This window comes from Sarcophilus harrisii, chromosome 3 (genome assembly GCF_902635505.1).
Source record: "Sarcophilus harrisii chromosome 3, mSarHar1.11, whole genome shotgun sequence".
Taxonomy (NCBI): domain Eukaryota; kingdom Metazoa; phylum Chordata; class Mammalia; order Dasyuromorphia; family Dasyuridae; genus Sarcophilus; species Sarcophilus harrisii.
In genome coordinates, this window is record NC_045428.1 from 26,761,050 (window position 1) to 26,786,319 (window position 25,270).

The window sequence follows — 25,270 nt, forward strand, 5'->3', positions numbered from 1 at the left end:
TTGCCTCAGTTTCCTTATCAATAAAATGAGCAGGAGAAAGAAGGGCAAATCTCTCCAGTATCTCTGCCAAGAAAACAACAAATGGAATCTCTAATTATAAGATTTGATTGAAAAACAGCTGAACAGCACAAACAAAAACCATGGAAACATTTTTCCCAGATTTTTAGGATGGGATGATTTGAGGTGACAAAAGTAAAGAAAAAAACATTTCTGAATTGTGCTTAGACCCTGGGAGCTCCAGAGAGAACCTAAAGACATTTTTCCAGCTGAGAATATGATATGAACAAAAGGAGATAAAATATGATGTATATTTGGATAATGTTCATCCATCTGATGAGTCTGGAACAAAGGGCTATATAAAGGGAAGTCATAGTAAGAAGGGCAGAAAAGTAGATTGTGGCAGTGATAAATGGCTGATGTGCTCCCTAATGATGTCTGATCATTTGGTAGATAACTTTTATTCAATGGAAGATCATGATTCATCCCTATATATTAGGCCAGGAATGGAACTCTCAAAATACATTGGGATAGGGAAAAGGTGGAGCTACAGAGACAGAGGGGCTAGCAATAACATCGATAAAACTGCTGGGAAAGAATCTCACTACTTGATGACTGCCTTATTTGTATGAAGTCATCATCATGATAGAAACTCTGTATCTAGAATTTTTAAAAGTAAATTGAGGGAAAGTGTGAGAAAAAAGTGCAGGTAGATAGATGAGAAGAAGGAATTAGAGTGTTGGGGGTACATGGCAAATGTCCTCACTGGATCTGCTTCATTGGATGAACACAAAAAGAAGGTTCAAAAGTGAGGTTTCTGACCCAACAGCCTCATTCTCTCTGATATCTACTGAAATAATGGGAAGTACAATTAAAGAAAACTGGATTTTACTGCCAAAAGACCAACTTGAAACAATAACTTCACTTCTCCTTTAGACATCATCCTTGGAGAGTGGAGATCGACACATTGCCCAACTACATCCTCAGGTGTGAGAATACTAAATCAGGTAATGTGGACCTGGTGCACATGGCCCCAGATTAGACTAATTGACTTGTCTTTCCACTGCACTGATCTTAACGAAGATAGCAAAAGTGATCACAAGCACTATTCTGGACCTAATTCTTATAATGGTGCTTTTAATAGCATTTTGACTTTGCAAAATTATATTACGACATTATCCTAGCTAATAGGCAAAATACTACAACCCATTGTGCCAATTCTTCTCCAGACAGAACAAGTTCCTTCTTTGCTGATGCCAAATGGACTGATCCTCCAGGATGTACACTTACTTATCCAATGTGCCCATTATGAGGATGAATACCAAACACAGAAAAGGGAAATCTCCACATTCACCTAGTCCTGTATGATCATCTGAGCTGTGATAGCACCCAGATTTCTTACCTTAACTGAGAAATAGAGGGAGAATCAAAGGGCCAGAAGCAGAAGCATCTTAAAGTTCATAAAAGGTCAATTTTACTTCTTCCAACTCAGAGGGACATTCTCTAGATAGGTAGCCAGCCCAGTCTCCACTCTCCTTCTGCCTTTTATTTATACCCTTGATCTACATTGATATCTCTGGTCTTGCAATATGTTTCACTGCCTATGATTGCCCTGAGTGGCTTTATTTCTTCCTGTAGGGCATTCTTTCACTTCAGAGAATTCCCCATCGTTAGTTGTTGTAATTTCTTCCTACATGGAATCCTGGCACCAAGACATTCCCTTGTTGTTAACCATGATTAGCTTATATTGTTATCACTTACAAGCTGTGTGACCTTGGCGAAGACTCTTGATCTCTTTGAATCTTATTTTCCTCACTCACAAAAGTAGCATCTACCCTATCTACTTCATTCATCATGCATGTGATTAGCACATACAGTTCAGAATCCACTTTCCAATCTCTGGGGACCTACAGATGTAATATTTTTATCCAGCTGTAAACAATATGAGATGGCAAAAATATTAGTTCTTAGAGTAATCAATAGACAACATTGAAGAATATCCCTTGATGCATAAGCATGCCAGTTTAAATAGCCAGTCGTGACATTATTTAATTAGAGTCCATGGAAAGAAACAGCTAAATTTCACAAGCATAGAAACAAACCATTGCAAGAATACAAAGTGTAATGAGTCAAGAAAGACTGAGCTATCCCAAACAAGTTCTAAGCATCATTGTGGCAACAGCTGCTAGGTACCTTGAACCATTAGTAAGCACTTAAATAATGCTCAGGCAACTATTTTGCTCTAGGTTATAACAAGAAATCTTTCTTGCCAGACTTCCATCGTTGTTGTTGTTTTAAACAAAATTGTTTTATTTTCATTAAATTCAGGATTAGGGCTCTAAGCTAAGCCTGACAGGAACATAAAGTGTAAATGAGTAACATCAGACATCTTCTGTCTTTTGCCTCCTATACTCCTGTGCTTCAGGGATTTGAGGTCTCATTGGGACCAGTGTCTCTTCTTCTGGAACAAATCTCTTGGTTGGCCAATTTAGGGACTTGCTGCGGTTACCTTGCAACTAAATTGTCCATGAGCCTATTTCTATTGTCTTTGCTGGATAGCAAACATATAGTCCAATGCTGCTTGTATACCCAAGGGTATTCCAACATGGTAGACCCTACCACAGATGACATTTTACTCTTTTAGTCTTAAGAACTCAAAATAGATACGAAATCAAGTGTGCAAGGAGGACTTTAATGCAGGATGTAGAGAAGGGGAAAAGTAGTTGGCCTTCGATTTAATTTTACAACAAAAACATGTCCTGTGCTCGAGGAACTCACATTTTACTGAGAGAAATTAATACACACAGAGATAAGTCAGTATATGGCAATGTTCTGAGAGAACAAGAAAGGTCTTTTATAGAAGGCAGTATCCAAGCTGTGCTCTGGAGGAAACTAGGGATTCTGACAGGGAGAAAGGGAGGAGGGAGAAGATTTGAAGGATGGAATAGAATAGCCTGCTGCCTACATCTGATAGAAAGAATCTAAAATGTTTCAAGAGTAGACATTGCTTTGTTTTTTATCTTCGCAATCCCAGCATCTGTTATAGAACTGGGCACACAGTAGGTACTTAATTAAAACTCACGGTAGTGACTTGAATTTCTGAGACAGCTGCCTGACTCCAAAAAAAAAAAATTAGATCTCAGTAGGAATAACTTGAGCGGGACCAAAAAATACCATCACTTTGAGCCATCACTTTGAATGTTTAAGTAACTGTGTGCCCAAGAACATGAAATGAAACGTTGGCTGGCTTCCAGAAACAGTGTAACATGTGGTTTTGTTCTTTTTTCAACAGGGTGCCCAGGCAGTACTTATGGTCCTTTCTGCCAAAAGATGTGTAAATGCATGAATGGAGGCCATTGTGACCCCCTGCTTGGCACCTGCAACTGCTCCCCTGGCTTCATTGGCAAAGACTGTGGTCAGGGTAAGTCGCTGGAAATGATACCAGAGGAGTTAACTGTATTTTGCCAGGACAGCTTACTCCTTTAGCCAAGGCCAGTACTGAATGAGAGTCTTTAGGAGTTTCAGTTAGCAGAAAAAAACAATGGCCCAGCTATTGTATTTGATAATTTACTGCAGTGCAAACAAACACACACTGACCCAAATCTCAGGGTGAGTATTCCTTTTGTCAGAATTTGATTTAAAGCTGGAGTCTGTGGAAACCAGCCAAATAGAGAGTTCTGGGCCCAGCACCTCCCACTCCCACAGAGCTGGGTCAGACTCAGGATTGGAAACTGGATTGGCCCAGATCCCACCCAACTGGGGTTGCCTGGGTTCAAAATTTCAAACTCATTTTCAATATCTTAAAGTTCTACTTCCCCCAAAACAATTTCCCAGCTCAAAGGAAAGCTGTTCCAAAAAGACTCGGAGACTTCAACTTGAGATGACTGAACAACCATTGACTTAAGTGTGAGTGGTTAGGGGCAAACAGATCCAATTTCCCTAAAAATATGCGTGGGTTTTAAATGGAGAAGGAAAATTATGCCTTACTAGATCGAAGGAGATCTAGTTGCAAAGGCTGGTGAATTCTAATCCCCAGCACATCTCTCTTCTCACAAAGCCATCACACAAGTTGAGAGCCTCATCTCTTCTCACCTCTCCTGATTGGTCTCTCTAACTCAATCTTCTTCCCTTCTCAGTCTATCATTCACAAAACCACTAAGATGATATTCCTAGAGCCCAGAAGAGAGTCATGTCACTCTCTGATCAACACACTAGAACAGCTCTGTCTAGCCCCAAATATAAAATTTCAACACCTCTAGGGTTCAAAGCTCTTCATGATCTAGTTGTCCTCTGTCTTAACTGTGTTATTATACTTAATTCCTTCTCACACACTCTTTATTCCAGCAAAAATTAGAGCGCTAGCAAAACTGAAGGAGCAGTGAAGAGCATACTGGCCTGGAGTCAGAAAGATTTAAATTCAAATCTAGCCTCCGACTATCTGTGGCATCCTAGACAAGGCACTTAACTCCATCTTAGTTTCCTAATCTGTAAAATTAGCTGTAGAAGGCAATGGCCAACCACTCCAATATCTTTGCCAAGGAAACCCCAAATGGAGTCACAAAGAATCAGACATGACTGAAAAGTAATCCAACAACAAAACTGTACAAATCCCCACATACCCAGTACTTCAAATAGTCTCCTCATCTCGTCTTCTGGTGACTTCAGCATCCCTTCTATACTCCACTCACGTGACATATTCTTTCACTGGGTTTTTTCTGATGCCCCAACTTGAAGGAGTTCTCCCTCACATAGAATAATAAAACCCCATTTTTTCTCCAGAGAAATAGCCTGGTGTGGTGGAGAGAGAGCTGACCTCAGAACCAGGAAGACAGTTTCAAGGTTTAGGATCTTCCACAACACATCTAACCTTCCAGTGCTTTAGCCAGTGGAATCAAATTCAAATTTCTTTAGAAAGAAGAGCTGGTAAACTATGCATATTGATGTAGAAAACCACATATTAACATTATCCTGTTCTATTGTATTTGTATTTATTTTGTTTCCCAATTACATTTAATCTGGCTTGGCCAGCATTTGAGTGCAGACAACTCATTCAATTATAAATTGCCAAGAAGGTGCCAATCCAACTTGGCATGGGAAGCTTCCTCAACCAAGAGTTCTTAAACTAACAAAGTCACAGACTTTATCTCATATTTCATATTTAATTTCTCTGGGTATACATTGATTCCCTTCAGATAGGCCATCAGTTCTTTGCAGGAAAGAAATGATACCTTTTTGCCTTCATAATCCCCACATCTGCCACATGGGAAGCACTAAATAAATACAAGCTGAATTAAATTAAACAGATATTCATTTTCACTTCAACAAATCTTCATTTTTGAGGCTTTAATATGTATTGGGCACTATATGTGGACTCTATTCAGATACTGTCTTGTTTCCATTTTAAGAAACACATGGGAAGAAAAATAATTATATTTACCATCCTACTGGGATACAATTAGAATATAAACTGCCTGGGGGCAAGCACTTTGTCTGTATCCTGGCATTATTGCAGCATCTTATACTTAATAAGAACAATAATATTAATGATGATGATGATGATGATAAAACAATAAATGTTGGGTTTTTTTAATTTGATGGAATGGATTGGAAAGTAATCAACACATTTTTTTTTTTCTGAATTACCCACAATACATTTGGGATGATGTCTGAACCACTGACCTATCCTACTTTATAGGAAATTAGGAGACGTTGAACCAAAGAACTTGAATTCTGGTTCCTCTCTTCTGTCAACCAGCTGTGAGATCTTAGACAAGGGTCTCATTTTCCTCATTTATCCAGCAAAGATCATTGCTAAGGTCACTCTTGGGCTAATATATGCTGGGATTATGTTTACAATCAAGCAAGCAGTCATTTACCAAGCACCATGCTTGGCTCTAGTCTTGTTGGGAACAAGAAAATACACAACATTAAAGAAAATATTATCGACCAATTTGCAAGTAAGAGTCAGTAAAAATAATCTTGAGCCCATATTTCCTACACACATATTATTTGCGCCTCAGAATCATCAGTGAAGGCCTAGTTACCATAAAACCCTGTCCTGGTATTTGTACAGACAAGCTGAATTTCTAAGGATACCATTTTGTGGTCAAGATTGAAAATTGGGAAGTCCTCCAAAGGTCATCTAATGCAGTCCTCTCATTGTAGAGATGAAGAATATGAGAACCTTGGAGATTAAATGAACATCTCAAGGTCACATATGAACTGAGTGGTCAAGCTAGGATCTGACTTTTAAATTTGTGCTTTCTGCACAAAAAAAAAGAATAAGTACACTTTTTTAAAATGTGAGCTTCAATCTAAATTGGGACCATTTGAGGCTCATGACTTACAAGAGAAATTTCTAGTCAAAGTGTTTGCTTGGAAATTCCTAACGTCAACTCAAATTGTGATGAAAAAATAAGCAAAGCTTTGAACAATTTCTTTTCCTTTTGAAAGCAACTTTTTTTTAGATTCAAAGTTGAACTGAAGGCAACTCAGAGAAGGCTGTTTGATTAAAAGAAGGGGCCTTGTATTACAAAGTTTAAAAAAAAAAATTGTCCGCTGACCGCCAGAATGTTTTAATGAGAAAAATCTGCTCATGTTATTTTTCCTGTAGTTTGTCCTGAAAATCACTATGGGAGAAATTGTGTCCTGTTGTGTTTTGGTGGCTCAGGGCAGGGTGACCCAAAGACTGGAAGGTGCCAGTGCCTGCTTTGGTATAGTGGACCCAGCTGTCAGCAAAGCAAGAGAATGAGATATACAAGGTCACCTTGCCTGTCTAGGGAATAACAAATATTAAACATAAAGGTAGCTTGGAAGCCGAGGAAAGTAAATACACTTTTCTTATTTGTAATGGTTTCTTCATGAAGTGTTAAAAAGTGTGTTAAAATATTTGATCTTTTGAAGCTACACTTTAATTCTTTTACTGAATTTTTGAAATGTATTTTTTACATCACATTTCCTACTGGTAACCTTCTTCCCCCTTTCAGAGAGCACTTATAACAAAGAACAAGAAAAGAGAAAGAAAACAGCTCATCAAAACTAATAATCAACCAATAAACATTTATTAAGCCCTACTGTGTGTCAGATTCTGTGATAAGCCTTTTAAAAGAGGCTGATTTTAGTTGCAGCATTCACATTCAAGATTCCCCATCTCTTCTAAAAAGAGAGACAGAGACAGAGAGTGGTAGAGGAAGGAAGGGAGAGACACACAAAGAGAGAAAATGCTTCCATAGATGTCTTCTTTGGATCCAGGCTTGTCTTTATAATTTCATAGGATTCAGTTTCAATTGTTTTGCTGTTATCATTCTTTCCAGCTACATTGCATTTGTTACTTTCCTATTTCTATTCACTTCAGTTTTCATCAAATCAGTCTCTCAATAGTTGGCTATGTAATATACATCCATCCTTTCTTATATCAAGGTAATATCCCGCTAAATTCATCTACCATAACTTTTAAAAAATACCCCACAATCTATGGATATTTGCTTTGTTACCAGTTCTTTGCTGCTATAAAAACTGTGCCTATTAATATTTGAGCATATAAAGAAACTTCTTTTTTATCATTTGCTTTCCATTCATGTATTTATCGCTTGCAATTCACTTTTTAGGAACTTTTTGTTTATAGCTTTTAAAATTATTTTTCCATTGGGGAATCTCATTTAGTCTTATATATTCCTGTTAGTTGACTATTTATCTTGGATGTCAGTTTTTTATCAGAAATACTTGGTAGAAAGATTTTTCTCCAGTCAAGCAGTTCTCTTCTTGCCCTATTTGCAATATTTTATTCATGTAAAATGTTTCCAATTCTCTATAATCAGAAGCAATTGTTTTCATTTGTAAACACATGTCTTTTTATTTATACATTTTATTTTTAAGTCATTTTCAATTGCAAATATATTCTTATTTTCTTCTTCCCAAAGAGCTAGCCCTTGTAACTAAGAATAAAAAACAAAAAGTGAGAGGTGGAGAAAAGCAATTCTACAAAATGAAGCAATGCATCACATAAGTCCGACAGTAGAGACAATACTTTGAAGAGCATGTTACAAAAAATCATAAATCTTTTCATTTAATAGGAAATTACCAGATAATAGCTTGGGTGCTATTTATAAAATTTTAAATGGGTGCATCCATACTCAATTCTGCAGATAGAAGCATATAGATAAGAGCAGATATCAAGTCCATCAGGGTTGATTTCAAACACTCCAAAAGCTCATCCTGTTATTTTTATCCACATCTTTCAGTAAGTCTAGCCCTCATGACTTTAAACAATGGATAGAATCTTTTCCTTAGTTTGTTTGTTCCTTTGAATGATATAGCAAAGGAACATAGAAATAAGTTGATCTTTCCATTTATTTTCTTCCAATCTCTCTATAATACAATAGCACTGACTATTTTGGCAACATCTCAAAATGGATTTTACACAGGCATCCCAAACTCTATAGACTCGAAATAGAGATCCTCATATTTTACCTCAAACAGCCACTTTTCTCTCAGTCACTTAAGGTTGTGCCTTTGTACTCTCCTTCAGCCCATGTATGAAAACATTGCCCTTTCTGCTTCCATGTTCTCTCCTTCTCTCCCCTGCTCCAGGTAAGGCCCTTATCATCTATTATAATAACCTTCCATTTCATAATAAGTTACTCTCCTAACTTGCTCCCTAGTCCAATACATCCTTCACTCAATTACCAATGTGAGTTTGCTAATATAGAGGTTTGCCTACGTAAACCTCCCTCCCCGAACTCAGTAAACTTCACTGGCCTTCTCTTACTTTGCATAAAGTATGGGTTGTGTGTTTGTGTGTGTGTGTGTGTGTGTGTGTGTGTGTGTATGTGTGTGTGTGTAGCTTAAAGCCATTTCCATAGAAATTTTCATTAAACTCATGATAGCTAAAGAGATCACCAAGTGAGACAGATTCGAGTGCAAAGAAAAAGGGCACAGTACAGAACTTCAAAAATATTCCAATGCTTTGCTTAAAAGAAGTATTCATGATGGTGTAAAGCATCCAAACAATCCAAAAGTCCTTACTTTTTCACTCATTGATTCTTACTGATATTTACTAACTTTTTGTCATACCCCTATAATCAATATGATTGTCAAAATCACATCAAAATATATGAGGAAAAAAAGTTGACTATATCTTATTAAGTCAAATACAATTAGTCATCAATATAGGCATCATTTTTGAATCAGTTGTCATCAGCAGATTAACTAGATAAAGCAAGGACCCAAATCCAACATAAATTAAAAGAAAGAATAAAAAGCGAGAAGCTGGGTATAATTTCAACAACTCCCATCTGACTCATTTAAATGAACTATTGATGCTAAAGAATGGAAAATGGGTAAAATTAAAGAACTTTGACTCTGATGTAATCACTTCTGAGAGAAGTTGAATCAACATTAAATAATCATTCTCCAAAAGAGGCCAAAAGAACCCCCAAACCATGTCAGCCAGGAAGCACTAGAACTCCTTGCCAAGCACACTGTCATGGAAGCCAAAGTCAACACTCCTTTAGAATGTAAACTCATTTGCAAAATGTTACAGAGGAGAATAGTATAACATTGAAAATGGTATCACCTCACCAACACAGGAAGAGAAAATGCATCTGAAAGAAAGCTTGGCCCAAAACCCAAATAAGCCAGTTCATCTCGAGAACATTTGTATGTGAAACCGAAAGGAAGACAATAACTAAACACAAAACAGAAGAGAGATTTCTAATGTTTCCTTATTTATGATGGACTGTGATTGAATCACTACATTTGAATCCTAACATTTTAGTAGTCAGTGTGTTTTATGAGGAAATGAAACTAGCATTTTCAAAAGACAAAAAGGAATAGTGGACACATTATATTAACTAAATAGAGACTACACAGTGGAGATGGTGCAATTTTGAAGGCCATAATTTTCCATGACATCTTAAAAAAATTTGTAGAATTTAAATAATCATGGACTTGGTATAATCACCAAGAAGAGATGACTCAGAAGATTGTCAACTATAAACTCATTTAATTATTCATTTTCTTATTAACAGCTTTCTGAGAATGGTAATTGATATGTAACCCAATCTAATCCATATTTATTTAACACTATGGTAAGATCAAGGGGCACAAATTCATGTTTAGTTGCCTTTGAATCCAAACATTTATGTCTTGGGTAAAAGGGAACTTCCAATAAGGAAACTACAAAGGCTATGAAAAAACAATCTTTATCCTCAGGCAGGTTACATTATCCTGCATGAAAACAACAGGAACTTATAGTCTGGACTTATATTTACCAGGTTCAATTGGGGGTGGCTTGGATTCTCATAAATCATTGCCTTCTATTCACATCTCCACCCAGAGTTTAGACTAAGAACATCATATTTCGGTTCATTTGGCTCCAATCCATGGGCCTCCCATGGGGACATCATAATACTTTGGATTTTAGGTTTCTACAGATGTGAGCAAAAGGTCCTTAGGTTCCCAGTGCAAGCACACGAACTAATAATATTTATCAGAGTCAAGGCTGTCTTTATTCTACCACACAGAGCATAAGAGACTCACAGGACACTATAAGCATTAAAGTACAATTCTCCTTCACTTTCTAGTAATTCCTACCTCTTCCTTCCTGTTAAGGACCTATACCATCCTTCAGATATATAGCACTCCCCTTTGTTTGAGACTCCCCAGAAAGATGTATATAAGATATAGAAAAATAGCCCATAACCCTCCAGTGAATCTTTCTATGCCCCCCCAAAAGGTTGCTAAACTGTCATCCACCCCACTTTTAATTCCCAAAACAACCATGGCACCAGCAGATAGGTGCATAAAGGCTCAGAACCAGCTCTGGAGCAGCAAAATAGTTCTACTCTCCAAAAGATTCAGTTCAGGATTTCTTAATGTGCCACCATTGCCTTAAACTGCTGCTATTTCCAGGATTCTATCTTGAGACTAAACTGTTCTCCCTTCAAAAACTTCTGGCCAGTCTTGTGTAGGATTAAGGGGTAACACACACACACACACACACACACACACACACACACACTTAGTTTATTTCTTATTCTTTGATCTAGTCTATTGATCTGTCTGCTCCTGTGTATAGTCCTTATTCCAGCAGAGAAGCCCAGCTCACCAGTGGCCATTATAATTAATTGGTTTTATTGGGTTATCAATGGGTATATCCATAGTTTACATGGAATATTATTTTCCAAACTAAATGAAAAAGCCCATCTTTTACCCTTGTCAAGCTGCTGAGACTACTCAGTCAAATACCATGGAAAGAATATTTAATTAACAATCTAAGAGTATTACACTTCCAGTGAGAGGATCTGGGTTCTAATCCTGGATTTAAAAGTGGCTCTGCCACATATTATCTCTGTGATTATAGGCAAGTAATGTCATCTCTGCTGGTTTCTGTTTCCTCCTCTTCAAATGAAATCATATGGCTTCTGAGCCTCCTAGGTCTGATGCTAAGCTCTAAGAGCATATCCTAAATCCCATATACCCAAAGGGATCTCAATATGGAGTAGGCAGATTTTTATAGATTGTTCTATAGTAAACAGCTTCAGAGAGAAAAAATATAAAGTCGGTCTATGTATACTTTTTGTTTATTGCTATTAAGTTCTAAATAGGGCACAATTAGGCTTAAGGACTTTTCTTGATTAAAATAACTCCAATGGACTTGTCAAAAAGAAAAAAAATCTCCATTCTAATCTGTGGTCTATGAATTGTGAAAGAGAAATCAACAAAATCTGTTTATTTTGACAACATTATTTTTTTCAGTTACTCAGATTATGGTTATAAGAAAAATTATAAAGGACTATTTATCAAAAATACTCCAAGCTTCATCTATTTGGGATTTCACTGTAGTTTCATAAATAGCCAACCTTTTAAGCATTAGGAAACAATCATAGAATGAGGGTTAAATCATGTATCTGTTAAGTATACTACCTGACAGTGTTAGAAAGTTGTCTGCCTTCTTTGTTTAATTCAGTATTAAGAGCTAATGTCAGACTTTCAGCCATGTTTTTGACTGACCAAATAACTGAGTCTCTTGTTCCTAGATCCAATGATGTCCTGTTAAATTTTTGTCAATAAGTTCTCTACAAAAGCAAAATACACTGTAAAGCTTAATCTGCATTCTTAAAATTTCTTCATCACTTAAGTCTTGGCAAGTAACAAAACAATTAATTAAGCTCTAATTTATAGTATTTGTCAATTTCTGAGCTGTTACACTCACACTGAAAATTTAACAATCAGCTCTTGGAAGCCAAATCGACCTGGATCCATCACATCCTATATAGTTCCCTCTTTTTATTTTAATCTTTATCATTACTATAGGAAGATCATAAACTTCCCAATCAGGAAAGAACATAAATATGATATCATCTACTTAGTGGTATGGTGCATTTTTAATGAGTTCTGAGCTTCTCAGGAGAGTAAATCTTGTTATGGATTTAAATCTTATCACCAATTCTTACTGCATAGAACCATGGCTAGAGAACTCTCCAAGACTCAATTTCCTCATCTGTCAAATGGGAATAATCATATTTTTACTACCTGCTCCTCAGGTATGTTGTAAAGAAAACACTTTTTAAAAATAGATGTCCTAAATAGCTACTTACATGTTGTGACCCCATTTGCTTATGAACTTCTTGAAGACAGATTATTTTTACATTTCTTTGTACCTCCATAATGTAGCACAGTGTCTGGCACAGGGTGCTTAATAAATGCTTGGTGATTGCTTTATTATTGATATCTCTACCTCAGCATTGATTCTGTGTGCTTAACTGCAGAAAATTCATAAGCATTTTCTCATGCCGTGACATTATCATGTGCCATTTCTCCATCTAACTCGCTGAGAAATGTTTCTATGTAATATTTTCCACTACTATATTAATTTTTAAAATATGGTTACAGTTTGTCCCCAGGCAAAATATGGCCATAAATGTCAGCTAACCTGTGCCTGCAAAAATGGTGGGATTTGTAATCCTATCGATGGAAATTGTACCTGTGGACTTGGCTGGACAGGCAATTACTGTGAGGAGGGTAAGTTTTATCCTGTCCCTTAGCTAATTAACAGGATCTATTTTAGATCATGTGAAAGCCATAAAAGACGTCAAACAAAAATCATGACTTTGATAACAAGAATAGATGGTATTTGTGTATTACTTTAAAATTTGCAAATATTTTTTCAACAATGAGGTGTTTCAAGGCAATTACAGTAAACTTATATGGAAAGTGCTATCCATATCCAGAGGAAAAAACTATGGAGACTGAATGTGGATCAAAGCATAAGTTTTTCATCTTTTTCTTGTTTTTTTTTTCCTTTTCTCATGTTTTTTTTTCCCCTCTTGATCTGATTTTTCTTGAGCAGCATGACAAATATGGAAATATCTTTAGAAGAATTGCACATATTTAACCTGTATCAGAATGCTTGCTCTTTTGTGAAGGGGGAAAGGGAATAGAGAGAGGAAGAAAAAATTGGAACACAAGATTTTGCAAAAGTGAATGTTGAAAACTATCTTTATATGTATTTTGAAAAATAAAATCTATTAAAATATTTTTTTAATTTTAAAACATTTTTAAAATTAAAAAATAAAATTTGCAAATAATCTGAAATTATTCCAATTATCTTCTTTCGGTAATATGGTCATGAATTCAGAAGTAAAAAGGACTTTCTATGCCCTTGAGTCCAATCCTCTCATATTATAGATGAAGAAATTAAGGTTGAGAAAGCTTAGATGTTTGCATGGCTAGTGTGTTTCTGAGACAAGACTGGGATCCAGATTTTTCTGATTCAAAATCCATTGCTTTATTGGCTATAGTATAGCAGATAGCATATCTGCCATAAACATAGCAGTTATATCACACCTCCCCTCACACCAACACTGTAAAATACATGCTATTATACCCATTTAAAAAAGCAAGAAATGGAGATGGAGAATGGAAGGTTACATGTCCAGACTTGTCAGACCACCCTTTCCCCTACTCATTCCTATGCTCTTTCTACCATGTCATCTTATTGTATAATCAGAAACACAAATCTGGCACCAGGAAGTTGAAAGTCATTATAGTCCATTCAACAGAGAAGTTCATTAGAAGTTTATCTGTTCTCAACTTGAATATGAGTTTTGTCTTTGAATCATATAAGCAGAACCAAGAGAACATTGTACATGGTAACAGCAATATTGTTATAAGAATGACTTTGAGTGACTAAGTCATTTTGACTATTATAAACACTCTGATTAGAGACAAATGAACCATGAAGGAAGAGGCTATCTGTATCCAAAGAAAGAACTGATAAATAGAAATATGTAGATAGATAGCAATTGTACATATGTGCGCATATACATATACATATTTATAACTTATGGTAACCATTATTTGTGGGAGGAGGAATAAAAAGGAAGAAAAATATTGCATGATAACTTTATTGTAGTGTTCTGGTTGGTTTTCTGGAGGTCTCTGGACCAGCCTTCATTTCAGCAGATTAATCACCACAAGAATAGCCAGATGTTAAAGTCCAAATTCTTTACTGTCTCCTTCATAATCCAGTTGCCTTGCCTGGGGCTCAGACCAGCTTTCTTGGAGACCTTCTGGAGTCTTGGTTTCAGTGGAAAAGTGAAGGAGGAGAGCCCTGCCACCTGCCACCTAAGTGTGAGATGGAGTAAATCTCTCTCCTTGGCTCCAAGAGCTTGAGCTCCCGCCTCCAGTCCTCTGTCTTCTCCAAGTCTGACTCTAGCTGAGTTTGTCCCAGCTTATATGCTCTATTATAATTAGATCATTTATGATATACTGAGTATAAACCTATCATTATGTCACTAGGGAACTATTATTTGTGGTAAGATTAAATTAATCCTACTGAACTAGAGAACTATTAATCACCATGCTAAACTAGATAACCACTGTACAGAGTTCTGGTCCATAACACTTTATTTTATATATATATATATATATATATATATATATATATATATATATATATATATACATATATACATATATATATATATATTAGCAAGTTGTACATTATTAATTTGCAGTCTCATATGTAATCATCTTTTTTTTAATTCTGTTAGGGAAATTCTTGCTTTATTTCATAAATTAAAAATAAAATAAACAAAAAAATTTAAATAAAAAAATGAGTCATATGACTTTGGGATCTTTGGCTTAGATTAAAAGAATATTTTTGATCATGTTATTTTCATAATACTATAAGAAAACATTTAAAGTTGTAAGAGCTTGTAGAAGTCACCTTGTCTAAGACTAATTTTACAGATAAAAAAATGAAGATCTAAAATTCTAGAATTGTCTAACCCCCCAATCTTCAGTCAACAAGAGACAGAGGTAGATGTGAATTCTACATTCTTTAACTCTAAATTGAGAGTGCCATGCTATCCCTTGAACTTTATTGGCTTCCCTCTGTTTCTCTCTACATCATTCCAATGAGTATGCTCAACTACCCCCCAATTCCAGTGTTATTGTTAAGAAACTTGTGGAAATAGAAAGATCGCTAAGAAAAAATGAATGTGTCTACATTCAAGAATAAAGAAAAGGCTGGATTTCAATTTAGATATTAGTTAAAATAAAAGTGCAGTATTTTTTCCCCATCTAAATTTTCAGGTCTTCCTGAAACTAATCTATGGATCCCTTGGTAAGAATCCCTAAGGGTTGCAGGCTTCATGATAGATCATATATGCAGAATACAAGAAGATATGTGGGGAAAAAATAGATAATGTGAGAAAGCATAACTAGATTTTTATCTGCCCCATTGGAGAGAATTCCCTTATCAATGAGAGCAAATAACAAAGTCTTCTTGGTGTAAGGAAAAATTAAGAAATAATTATAAAAGTCTACCTGTAGAACTGGCTCTTTCTAGGCAGGACAGGTCCTTTCTCTCTGGAAATCTTCATATGAAGGTTCAAATGATAACTTGACAAGGGTGTTATAGAAGAGAATTCTTCAAGATCACATTTGACTAGATGGACTCTGAGTTCCTTTCCAATACTGGATTTGTGTGAAATAGAATCACTCACATTCATGTTTTTCTCCCCGCAGTGTATAATCTTCAGGATAATTTTCTCAGAGAAGTTTCAGCTTTTGGCATTATTTCAAATGTTACTTTGAAAAGATCTTCATCCTGAAATAACCCAAGAAATTAGCACATTTTCATTAAGTAAAAAGTAGTAATTCCTGAATATATTCTCTTTTACAGCATGCCTTCCTGGTACATATGGTCCAAACTGCCATTTTAACTGTTCTTGTCAGAACAATGGGACTTGTAATAGGTTTACCGGCTTCTGTCAATGTCCAAAGGGTTACTATGGGAACAATTGTGACCACCGTAAGTACTGTGGCATTTAGAAGCATTTAGAAATACAAGCAAAGAGGGAAAGTATAAATATGTATATTGTTCGGAATATTATCAGTCTAATTTACCATTTTTAGGATAACTGTCTAGAAGCCATCTCATGGTCCTAAGTTGTTTTGCTACAGGAATTAATGGTGATTGCCCTGAACCATACATAGACATGGTGGAGGTTCCGTTGCACTTCATTCATTGTATCAATATAGTAATGCCATCAATGATTTTTTCCAACTTATTCACAATTTTCCTTTCTTAGAGATATCTTTGAAAATTGACTTCTCACTGCTCTCAATAAAGTATTTCCAACATATATTTCTTCTGTGTGTATGAGATCTGGCACAGCCAATCTTCCCAATCTAATTCTCCTAAAGATCATTTCCTTTTTATCACATTGGATATTGGGATGTTAGAATTTGAATATAATTATTCCATCATCATCTATGGTAAGAGAAGATTGATAGAGACTTGTCCCACAAAGAAAGTCATGTTGAGAGATTCTCATTGATAATATTTGTTTATATTGTTATCGGGCAGCTAGGTGGCATAGTGGGATAGAATGCCAAACCTGGAGTCAAGAAGACTTTATGATTTCAAATCTGGTCTCAGACACACTTTGTGACCCTGGACAAGTCAATTAACCCTATTTGCTCTAGTTTCTCAACTGTAAAAGGAGGTAGGAAAGGAAATGACAAGCCACTTCAGTATGTTTGCAAGAGAACTCCAAATGGGATCACAAAAAAAATTGGACATGATTGAACAGCAATAGCATTTATGTTATTCTCCTTTTTCTAGAAACATTTTTTCTTACTAATTTGGATAGGGGAGAATTATTAAATAATTTGCTCTAAGAGAAATATAATGTGGTGAGTACCATAATCTGGAGCTCAATTCGTTTTAAAATTATATATATATATATATATATATATATATAGTATACATATATATGTATATATATAGTGTGTGTATACATATATATGTATTCATATACATATTATATTATGTGTTCATATATGTGTTACTTGCTATATACAAAGCATTATGCTATACTTTGGAGAATATAGAGATAAAAAACAAATTACTCCCAGTCTTTAATTACTTTAAGTCTTTTAGGTCACAGAAAGGAAAGGAAAGGAGGACACAACTACAACATACACAAAGATAAGTGAATATTAGTAAATTAAGGAGAGATAGAGCACCAACAATTGGAGGAGGAAGAGGATGATTAATGTTGATGTGGTGTAGTAAGGCTTGTAAAAACACTTTGAATATATTATTTCATTTGATCCTCATAGCAACCACTTGAGATAGCTACTATTATTTTCCTGACTTTACATAGAAGGAAACTGGGGCATCTTGTCCATGATCACACAGTCAGTATAGGATGTTTGATTTGAACCTAGACTTCTTCGCTCCAAAGTTACAGCTCTATTCATTACCTCATGCTACTTTCTGACCAGACTACAGATGGCTCTGCAGAAGAAATGACCCTTGAGATGAATGTAGGGGGAGAATTAAAGATTCTGAGAAGCTATGTGGAGAAGAGTTCCATTCTCTCTGGAAACCCAATAATAGCCTTTGAAAAGGGATGAATGGCGGTTAGACACTCTAGCTGTTGTTTGTGGCCAGTGGGTTTCCACTAAATTGAATTCCTAGTATTTTCTCTACTCTTTGGGAACCTTCAGCAGTTCAGGACGGTTAATGACAACTGTGAGGATGCCTAAATAGAAAGATGGTTGAATAGGTTGGCAAAAAAATAACTAGTCTCCAGATTTAGAGGTGAGGTTATGAGAGAACAAAATACTAAAGCAACTATAATTTACTGATTCATATCCAGTACACAATATGCAGCATAATCAAGTTAAATAGGTTGATAGAAACCTAAGTAGTCTCGTGTCCCAGCCAAGTTTCTTCTCTGAGTCAGAGGAAATATAGTACTCCAAACCATTTTTGGTTTCCACCCTATCCATTATGATGAATTACATCAATATATTCATGTAAAGACATGGGTTCTCAGTCAGCAGGATGAAAGACAGAACTCTGTTCTAACTGTAATTGTCTTTATTGAAACAAGACTGTCAGACCTCACCATCCCTTCAAAGTTCAATTGCAGTGCACATTTAACTGGTTGAGTACACTAGAACTTAGTCAACAAATATTGTCTTAAGCATTTACCATGTGCCAGGCACTGTCTGGGCACTGGAAATATAAGGAAAGGGAAAAACAATAATCCTTTCTCTCAAGGATCTCACATTAGAACGAGGAGGCAACATACAAATAATTAAGAACATATAAATTCTATATGAAGGAGATAGAAGGCAACCTCAGAGGAAGAACATTATTTTGGCTACAGCAATCAAACTTGCCTTTATTTACCTTTATGGAATTTTCATTCATGGGATCTCATGTACTCTTTGAGTCTTGTTTTGCTTCTTCAGAGACTAAAAGACTTATCCAAGGTGATGTAGTCTGAGTCAGAGATGTCTCAGAAATCAAATCCTCCCATCTCTGAGGCAGTCAGTTGTCCATGTTACATGTTCTCTCCATTTATTTTGGATATAGTTGTACTCTCTTATCTCCATACAAGCGGCAGTGTGGCAGAGTAAATAGATAGTCCTGAGGTTAGCATGTCCTGGTGATGCTGTGATGTTGGTTAAGTCATCTTGTAGAAAAGGGGACAACTTGTATTTTTAGAAGCAGTTTCCTTACCTGAGAGACATCTATATCAACACTATTGATATGCATTTTCCCTTAAGAGAGTGTAAGCTCCTTGAAGACAGGAACAGTGTCATTTTTTAAATCTCCATTTTGCCAGGATCTGGCACATAGAGGGTGGTTAATAAAGGCTTCATGGGTGAATGAATTCAAGATCTTTCTCAGTTGTCTGATTTCTGATTATGTCTTCGGAGGAAGCCAAGAGATATCATTTCTACCTGCAGTTACCAATCAGCTTTGGGGAGAGTGACCTAGGCCATTGCGTAGAAAGAACACCATCACCAAAGGTCCCACTATAAAGGGGACTTGGCTGATTTTAAAATGAAATAACACATGTGTAGTCCCGTGCAAAATTTAAAATGCCAAAATGGATGATATAAGAACTACTTGTTCTTATTGTTTGTAAATACATATGAGCACTTTATAACCATAGATATAAAAAGGTATCTTATAGCCAGTTCCTCTTCCTGATCTGTCTAGGTTGACAGCTGATCTAAAAAGGCAAACTTCCTTTCTTACAATAGATAATGAAACTAGGTGAAGCATTAATAATGAGAGGTATTGCAGTGCAGACAATGGAGGAAAAGCTATAGTGTCTGGACACCCTTGGCCCAAGACCAGCCCTGACATATAACAGCTGTGTGACCAAGAATGAATCACTTAACTCTCCCTAAGAGTCCAAGTTAACAAAGGATTGCTTATCTTCCTCACTGGGGGGAGTCACCATAGAGGACTTCTATGTGTCAATCATATCACAAGTTCAGGCAAAATAATAACAACATAGTGTGTATGGAAAAAAGAATGACCTTTCTTGCACAAAGAGTATAGAATAAACATTGTAGAGAAAAGAGTAAAGGAGGGGCAATGTTTTAAGGTGAGAAGTGAACAGATTTAGGAGTTGGGGGATCTGGATTTAAATACAGAAACCATTTAAACTTCCTAGACTTTAGTTTCCTCGCGTACAAAATGAGAAGATTAGATTAGAGACCTATTTTGTACACTCTTAACTCATAAATGAGTGATTCTACTCTTTAAGAAGAAAATAAAACGTCAGGCAAGAAAAGGGGAAAAAGAAAATTATAATATTTTTAAAAGTTTATGATAACAACCACAATACTCATTGTTATTTATTTATTTATTTATTTTAATGTATAGAAAAAACAAGCACATGAAGTTACAAATGCATTGTGTGCAGCTTCTATCTGTTTGTCAATTTCTGGACCTAGTAGGCCTTTTACAAAATTTTAGGTGAATAAAAGAAATTAGCCCAGTAGTCTGTGTCAGTTATTTTTATCGGATGCAATGCTTGAGAATAATAGGGAATGTGTAAATCAATTAACATCTCAGTGTTATAATTTCAGAGCTGGAAACAACCTTCGAGATCATGCAATCCAACTCACTTCTTTACAGATAAAGAAACATGAGCCAGATCTGGAATTCTCTGCCAAGTCTTCTGCCTCCACATCCAGGATTCTTTCATCTACAATACACTGTTCTATGCTCTAATCTAGTCACTTGAGGAAGATCAAATTATAAATTTCCATTGGATACAGGCAGGATAAACTGGGACTTGAATATCAAGCAGAAACAGCTGGTCTTTAGCCTAGAGACATTAGAAAACCATTCAACGTTTTTGAGTAGAAAAGTGGAATGATCAAAGCTCTGTTTTAGAAAGATGAATCCAGAGATCATGTTTAGGACAGATTCACAAGGAGAGAATCAATAGTCTTTCAACATTTATTAAGCATCTACTATGTGTCAACCACTGTTGTAGGCAATGTTGGTAAGCAGTTACTATGTGTCCGACCCCGCCACATTGTAAACATAATGAATGAAAAAATCCTGACTTTCAAGGAGATTACATTTTAATGGAGAGATAACAAGTGTATCTAACTATGTATAGATGTGTGTGTATATTTAAGTAGAATTAATGTAAAGTTGAAACATACTGTCATATACAAAGTAGTTGAATACAAAGTAGTTTCAGAGGGAGAGAAGATACTATCTTTTGAGAGAATCAAGAAACACTTCCTTCAGAAGATAGTATTTGAGTTGTTTCTAAAAGGAAGAAGGGTACTCTCTACAAAGAAAAAGTAAGAAAGGAATGCCTTCCAGACATAGGGAACTTTCGGTGCAAAGACATGGAGAGGGGAGATGGAATATAATGAAAGAAGAACAGAAAGAAGACCAATTTGGACATATCACAAAATTCCAGAGGGGAAGTAATATCCAATGAAGCTGGAAAGATAACTCAGAGGCAGGTTCCTAATTTAGTGGCACAGTGGCTAGTACCAGACTTGAAATCAGGGGTGACTGGGTTCAGCTCCTACCTAAGCACTTATTAGCTACCTGACTGGGAAATTCACTTCACCTCTCTTGACCTCAGCTATCTCATCTGTAAAATAAGAATACTAATAGCACTTACCTCTCAGGATGTTATGAAAATCAAATGAGATAATATTTGTAAAGTACTAAGTAAATCTTGAAGTGTTTCATAAATGCTAATTATTATTTTTATTATTATTATTTTAACAGGATAGAAATTCTCTTTGTCTTTTCCAGTTTAATTGCTGGGATTAATGCATACATACTTATTTTAAAAACGAAAATGTTTTCATCAAACTCTTAAAGATTTTTTCATTTTAATTCATTGGCTTAGTTTACCAAGATCAAATGAGATATTATTTGTAAAGCACTTAGCACATCACAAGTGCTGAATAAATGCATATTCCTCCCTCTTTCTCTACTTTCTCACATAAACCCAAAATAGATTGTTTAATTTGTTTTTTCCTCTTTGGGAGGGGCGAAATCACATATTGCCATTTCTTTCCACAGAATGCCCTCCTGAATTTTATGGCTTGGACTGTGCTCACCCTTGTGACTGCAGAAATGGAGCCAGGTGTGATGCTGAGAATGGCAAGTGCATCTGTCCTACAGGTTACAATGGCAGCCGCTGTGAAAAAGGTAGAGTCCAAGTATATTTGAGTATTTATTAACTAATAAATCAAGAAGCATTTATTAAGAACGCACAGTATGCTAGACACTGTGAATGGAAATCAAAAATGTGAACAATCTCTGACCTCAAGGAGCTTATGTTCTATTGGGGAGAGAAATGTGCTTCTCTAAGTATACATAACATAAATATATTTGAAGTAACAAGGCAGTTACATGAAATAATTGGAAAGGGAAGACATTAGCAGTTGGGAACATAAGGAAAAGGTTTATGTTAATGTTAATATTGAAATTGTGCTTGATCTATACTTTAAAAAGAAGGATTCTATTACAGAAAAGCAAGATTATAGATATGCGAAATGATCCATAAACAAAATATATTTCAGTATTTATGTATAAATTTTCTGTTTATTCAAGAAATTTCTTCATCTGAAAATGACAACAAAAAAATGAAACAAATGTGCATATAATGTTTTGTATATTTTTATGCATATATATGTGCATATATACATACATGCATTTATATGCATGATTTGGAATTAGGATTTTGGTTCAGTGCCACCCCTAATTTGGTTCCAGTATGTTTTAATAGATATAGGCTCTGCATGCAGGTCTTGCTCTTGAGACACATGTTAGCTATATGTCTTTGGGAAAGCGATTTAATCTCTCAGTGCCCCAAGCAACTCTTTAATAAGTAAAAATGGAGAAGCAACTAGGTAGCACAGTGGATAGAGCAACCAGCCTTTGAGTCAGGAGCATGCGAGTTCAAATTCTTCCTCAGATACTTACATATTGTATGACCCTGGGCAAGTAACTTAACCTTGATTGCCTAATAGAGGGAAAAAGGATTTTCAACTCTGAACTGGTAAAAGCAATTCTCATAACAGGAGTTCCTCACAAGATGAAATCACAAGTGTAGGACAAAAAAAAAGAAACTGTCTTCAGAAACTCTTATTCTTTCTCTTTCTCTGCCATTCATAGAGTGCCCATTTGGAACCTTCGGAGATAGGTGCCAACAATTTTGTGACTGTGAAGGCACAGGACCCTGCCATCCTATTACTGGGAAATGCTTTTGTTCCCCTGGAAGAACTGGAGACAGATGTGATCTTGGTATGGTTAAGAAGCACTTTCTGTGTGGTTCCATTAACATGAGGGAAGTATTTGGCCCTCTCACTAGGAGGAAAAGTGGAGGGCTGCCAGTTGTTTGCATGACAGAATCTTTCACTCAGGCCAATGTTATAAGGGATAAAAGATCTCAAATATCTCTACTGAATTGTGAGGTGCTTTGAGAACCCCCTTTAACAGGCACCCCAAACCAAGGCCTGGAAAATTTGTCAGTATATTGTCATTGCAAGTGTACAGTTACAAAGGGCTTTTCTTGCAGACCTTAAATGTCAAAAATAATGAACTATTATCATTCTTAAATATCATTGGGATAAAGTGACCAAAAGTGACAAGAGCAGGTTCCTGCAACTGACTAGAAGAATAACCTACTTCTAACCAAAAGGTGATAACAGTACAATACCATGCAAACAATATTGGGTTTGAATTCAAGGCTTGGGTTTAAATTCTAGATTTGCTACATATCTCCTATGTGACAACTTTTGGGAGCTCAGTTTCTTCTTATGTAGAAAAATGAGGAATTTGGACAACGGAATCTTCAAGGCCCTTTTTAACTCTGAACTTATGTATAATCCAATGAGATGACCTGAAATATTGTAGACTTCCTGAGGGTAGGAGTTAGATTTTTTTTTTCTGTATCCATAGAGTCTAGAACAATACTCAGCTCGTATTCATAGATCCCTGATAAATACTGATTGATTGGTTGATTAATGACGTGTTGGGTCCCAACCTTTTGGATTTTTTTTTTGAATTTGTAGGATTCAAGTGCTTTTCTTTCCTCATTTTTTTCCTTTTCATATTGTATGAAGATACATTTATGAAAAAAAGTAGCCGCAATGATAAAGACTGCATAGTTTTATCCTAAAAATGTATAGTTTTATCCTAATGCCTGAGGAGTATAGTGGCATGGATACAGAGCCAATCTCAGAGTCAAGAAGACCTTGATTCAATTCTGGCCTCTGACACATAAAGGATATATGACTCTGGGCAAGTCACCTAATCTCTCAATGGTCCCCAAACAGCACTGGCTCTCTAAAGTTCAGAGAAAGTATCAATCTCAATTAAGTAGCTCGAATTGCCTTCTTGGGAGCCTCTTATAATAATGAAATCATAAGCCCAGTAATGTCTCACCCTATCTTGATATCATAATGACGAAGTAAATAGGTTGACTAAATAATTAAAAGTTATATAATCAGAAGTCTAGAGTAAGAAGGAAGCTTGGAAACCATCCAGTCCAAAACCCTCATTTTATAGATGAAAAAATTAAGGATGAAGGAGGTTAAGTGACTACTAGTAGTAAATATCCAAGCTAAGATTTGAACCATCATCATTAACTATTAGACAATCTGAGTATTTTTGATCAAAGAGCTGATGTAGGCTTACTATAGCTAAACTTGGTTTTAGCCACACAAAGAAATCAACTCAGATTCTGCTTACAAGAGAATTGGTTTGCCAGTCAGCTCACTATCTTCCTATAAGAATGATCAGAATGGTAAAAGTTACTGGCTGTCCTTCTGTCCATCCAGGTTCCCGCACTCATCAGTGTTGTTAACTTTTCTTTCCTCATTAGTACCATGGAGAACAGCTTCTTCTGTTATTATGACATTTAGAGTAGTTTCTTTTCTCAGCTAGGATGAATCTTGAGTCTATGGAGTCACAGAGAAGGGGATATCTGAATTTTGTCATATCTTTAGGTTCTAAACATAATCAGATTAAATTCTCAAAACCTTTTTTTTTTCCAAATCCAACATGAAGCAGTGTGATTATGATCAGTTTCCCAAAAGTGGAATGGGTTGCCTCAGCAAAAACTGGTTTCCCCTTCACTAGAGATCTTCAAGAAAAGTTCAGATGGTGTTCACTTGCTAGATATATTTTAAGTTAGTTTATTTTGGAATATATGTTGCTCTCTGAGTCCCCTAATCTGTTCCATAACCCTAAAATTCAATGATTCAACAAAATAATTATTCCAAGTCAGTGAATTTAGAAATCATGAGTTATTCAAGTGTTATTAAAGGGAGAAGGAATGGTTTTCTCTTGTCCAATCCTATAACTTTGAAATAGGCTCTAGAAAACAGAGATGTTATAAGTTTCACTGGAAAGGAAATCCCCACCAGACTCCCTCCCAAGTTCGACCTCCTAACT

The 25,270-nt window shown here is 35.9% G+C and overlaps 1 protein-coding gene across 1 annotated transcript in view; it reads left to right on the top strand.

The window, feature by feature from the left end:
• Positions 1–746: 746 nt before the first annotated feature.
• LOC116422511 (multiple epidermal growth factor-like domains protein 6) overlaps positions 747–25,270 on the top strand; it is a 28,365-nt gene continuing 3,841 nt past the window's right edge. The window contains exons 1-7 of the mRNA XM_031961117.1: positions 747–805; positions 934–1,004; positions 3,290–3,418; positions 12,892–13,020; positions 16,190–16,318; positions 21,890–22,018; positions 22,988–23,116. Of these exons, the coding sequence (XP_031816977.1) occupies positions 747–805; positions 934–1,004; positions 3,290–3,418; positions 12,892–13,020; positions 16,190–16,318; positions 21,890–22,018; positions 22,988–23,116 (775 nt within the window). The remainder of the gene's footprint in view (positions 806–933; positions 1,005–3,289; positions 3,419–12,891; positions 13,021–16,189; positions 16,319–21,889; positions 22,019–22,987; positions 23,117–25,270) is intronic.